This window comes from Ichthyophthirius multifiliis, assembly GCF_000220395.1.
Source record: "Ichthyophthirius multifiliis unplaced genomic scaffold scaff_1120509250974, whole genome shotgun sequence".
In the NCBI taxonomy this organism is placed as follows: Eukaryota; Ciliophora; class Oligohymenophorea; order Hymenostomatida; genus Ichthyophthirius; species Ichthyophthirius multifiliis.
In genome coordinates, this window is record NW_004086323.1 from 11,522 (window position 1) to 14,974 (window position 3,453).

At 17.5% G+C, this 3,453-nt stretch overlaps 1 protein-coding gene across 1 annotated transcript, besides 10 other annotated features; it reads left to right on the forward strand. All coding sequences in view use genetic code 6, as the record gives it.

Moving 5' to 3' along the window:
• Positions 1 to 224: 224 nt before the first annotated feature.
• Positions 225 to 259: a microsatellite.
• Positions 244 to 290: a microsatellite.
• Positions 291 to 371: 81 nt separating this feature from the next.
• IMG5_122440 (protein kinase domain protein) lies at positions 372 to 2,111 on the forward strand (the record flags this gene model as incomplete). The annotated part of the gene is made up of 2 exons (XM_004032382.1): positions 372 to 972; positions 1,177 to 2,111. 2 exons carry the CDS (start codon positions 372 to 374, stop codon positions 2,109 to 2,111), a joined length of 1,536 nt encoding a protein of 511 aa, XP_004032430.1.
• Positions 521 to 575: a microsatellite.
• Positions 977 to 1,040: a microsatellite.
• Positions 997 to 1,032: a microsatellite.
• Positions 997 to 1,128: a microsatellite.
• Positions 1,029 to 1,087: a microsatellite.
• Positions 1,135 to 1,172: a microsatellite.
• Positions 1,803 to 1,868: a microsatellite.
• A 96-nt stretch (positions 2,112 to 2,207) lies between the features above and the next one.
• Positions 2,208 to 2,251: a microsatellite.
• The last annotated feature ends 1,202 nt before the right edge of the window (positions 2,252 to 3,453 follow it).

Below are 3,453 nucleotides of genomic sequence, written 5' to 3' on the forward strand. Positions count from 1 at the left end.
ACCTAAAAACTAACATACTTTTAGGAAAGTATATAGTATTTAGGAAATTAGTATGTAGATTCCTTTCTTGTAGTAGTATCTTAAGTTTGGGTTATTTAGGGAAATTGCTAGAAAAGCACTAAAATTATTATATAATTAGTTAAATTTCCTTTATAGTAATGATATAATGAAATTAAAGAAAAAAAAATTGTGAATAAATATATATTATTTATAATTTCATATGGATTTATATTTTTTAATTTAATTTTATAATTTATATATATATTTTTTAATGTTAATATTTTTTTATATAAATTATAAAAAATAAAATTTATAATTAATTTAATAAAATATTAAACACAACTTTAGAAAAATAGTAAATAAACTAAAAAATGGGAAATAATCTTGGTTGTGATACAGTTTAGGATTATAATACTGAAATAGATAAATAACTATAAAATGATTATGTATTTTTAAAAGAATAAAATGATCCTTGTTTTGGCGATATTCGTAAAAAAATAAAATAAAATAAAAAAACTCATATATAAAAAAAATTAGTATTATATAAAGAAAAGAAGAATTAATAAAATAAATTATTTATTAAATCTATTTGGAGTAATTCTGAAGAAGATTAAAAAAAAATATTATAATAGTGTAATCGAAGAATATAATACTAGCATCCGAACATTTTATAAATGATTGGATACAAAAAAAATTCAGAAACTTAAATATGTGGAGACTACTAAAAAATTTAATGTTATTTTGAATATTTACCTTTTAATTTAGAAAAAGAAATAAAAAAAAGAAATGATTAATAAAATTATTTTAAAGAATCTGAAATTTGGTATATTTTAGATTCAATTGTAAACGCATGTATATTTTTTGAATAAAATAAAATATTTAATGGAGATTTAAGACCAATAAATATATTATTAACAAAATAAGGACTAGTAAAAATTGCAGATAATGGTATATTAAATTCTAATAAAAATGGTAAAATAATATATTTGTAAATAAATATTTATATATATATATATATATATATATATATATTTTAATATTTAAAAATAATAATATATTAATATTTAAAAAAAATTATATTTAAATACATATATATTTATTTTCATATATATTAATATATACATATATAAATGTTTTTTTATTTACATATAATTTTTTTTTTATATATAATTAAAGGCTATATTAAAGCTTTTTAAAATAATGAATATTCTTATTTATCTCCTATATTAATGAATGCATTAAATAATTAAGAATTAAAACCTGTTCATAATGTTTATAAATCAGATGTTTTTTCATTAGGAATGACAATTCTTGAATGTTGTTTACTTTCTTAGTTATTGACTAAATGTTATTGTTTTGATACTTATTATATAAATTAAAATAGTATTTTTTAATAAATAAAAATTGCTTAATAAAAATATTCAGTTTTTCTTATCAATTTAATATCAGAAATGGTTAGCTTCGATGAAAAATAAAGACCTTCTTTTTATGAAATTTAATCAATTCTAACACCATATAAAATATAAATTTAAAATTTTTAGGATTTTAATGAAGAATATTCAACATTTTAATCTAATTTATATAATTCTAATATTTAACTATTAAATTAAAGTGGAATAATGTAATTATAATAATAATAAAAATAATATCCAATATAAAGTTAAGGTTCTTTTGTATAATAAAATTAAGGAATTCATTTATAAAATTAATCTTTTTAATAAATCAGACAATAAGTTAAACAATAAACAATTATCCCTATATAATATTTGATTACAAAATAGAACAATTGCATTAATTAAAACAATAATATTAATATTAATAATAATAATAATAATAATAATAATAATAATAATAATAATAATAATAATCATATTTATGAATCTTTTAATCCAACTACAAATATTGTAAATTCTTAAAATTTTAATAGCTAAACTCCTATTTAGGAAACTTTTTAAAATAATTTTTAAGTAATAAATTTATCTAATAATGGATATTAAGGGTTAGAAGAATCTGAAGTATAGTTCAATGTTGATGATCATTTAGCTTGTTAAAACTTTAATGATATAGATAATTTATAAGGAAATATAAGTAATGATTTCAGAAATTAATGATTTTTTTTTTTTTATATTCTAAAAATTATTATTTATTATATATGTAATTATGATATATTTTTTTTATATTGTTTTTATTTTATTTATTGTAAATACTATTATTTAATAAATAATTGTTTAAAAAATATTATTATAAAAAAATAAAAAAATTATTAATTGTTTATAATAGTTTTTTATATAATAAATTTTTACATAATTGTATATAAATAAAAAATTAATTAATTTTAATTTACCTTCCTATTTTTAATTTTTTCTTTTTTTTATTTTATTGAATTATAATTTTATAAAAAATAAAAAATATATAATAAAAACATACTATTTATATTTGAAAAATTATTATTAAAAATTAAATTTGCTTTTTTAATTATTATTAAAATTTTCAATATATAAAAGAAAAATAGAAAATAACTAAATTAAATTATAGACAACATTATAAAAAATCACTTAAATTATTTTTTTAACTAAAAAAAAAAATGGAAAATAACCTTGAAGAATTCTTAATTAAAAACGAATAGAACCTAATAAAAAACATAAACAAAAAATAAATAAAAGCCCAAATTTTAAACCCAAAAAACCCCCAAGACATTAATATAGCCTGTCAAAAATTAAAATAAGGAAATTTAGTATCGTTTCCTACCGAAACAGTATATGGATTAGGTGCAAATGCATTAAATGCAGAAGCAGTATTTAAAATATTTAAAATTAAACGCCGTCCATTAACTGATCCAGTAATTATTCATATATTAAAAAAGGAGCAAGGACTTTAGTATATTTAAGAAGATATAAAAATTATTGATTTATATAATTTTTTAGGTGATAGCTTTTGGCCAGGACCACTAACTTTAATTTTAAGAGCAAATTTTCAAATTGTTCCAAGGATAGTGACTGCAGAAACTGATTTTGTAGGCATTAGAGTACCTTAAAATAATATTGCGAGATAATTATTGGAGGCTTTTGAAGGTCCTATAGCTGCTCCGTCAGCTAATATATTTAGTCATGTATCTCCGACAGCTGATTTTCATGTTTTTAATGATTTTTGGGACTAAGATGTGTGTATTTTGTAAGGAGAAAAGTGCAGTTTTGGAGTTGAAAGTACAGTATTAAAGGCTGAGCATATAAATGGAGAATATATTTTAACTATTTTAAGATATGGATCACTAAGTGAAATTGTTTTGGAAAAAACTCTTTAGGAAAATGATAGGTTTAGAGGGAAATTTAGGATAATAAATGGAGTTAAAATCGTTAAGGAAATTTAAATAGGAGAAGAAGCACCAGGATAGCTTTTAAAGCATTATTCGCCGTTTATAGAAACTTTTTTATTTGAAAATAGGGATTGTAGAGA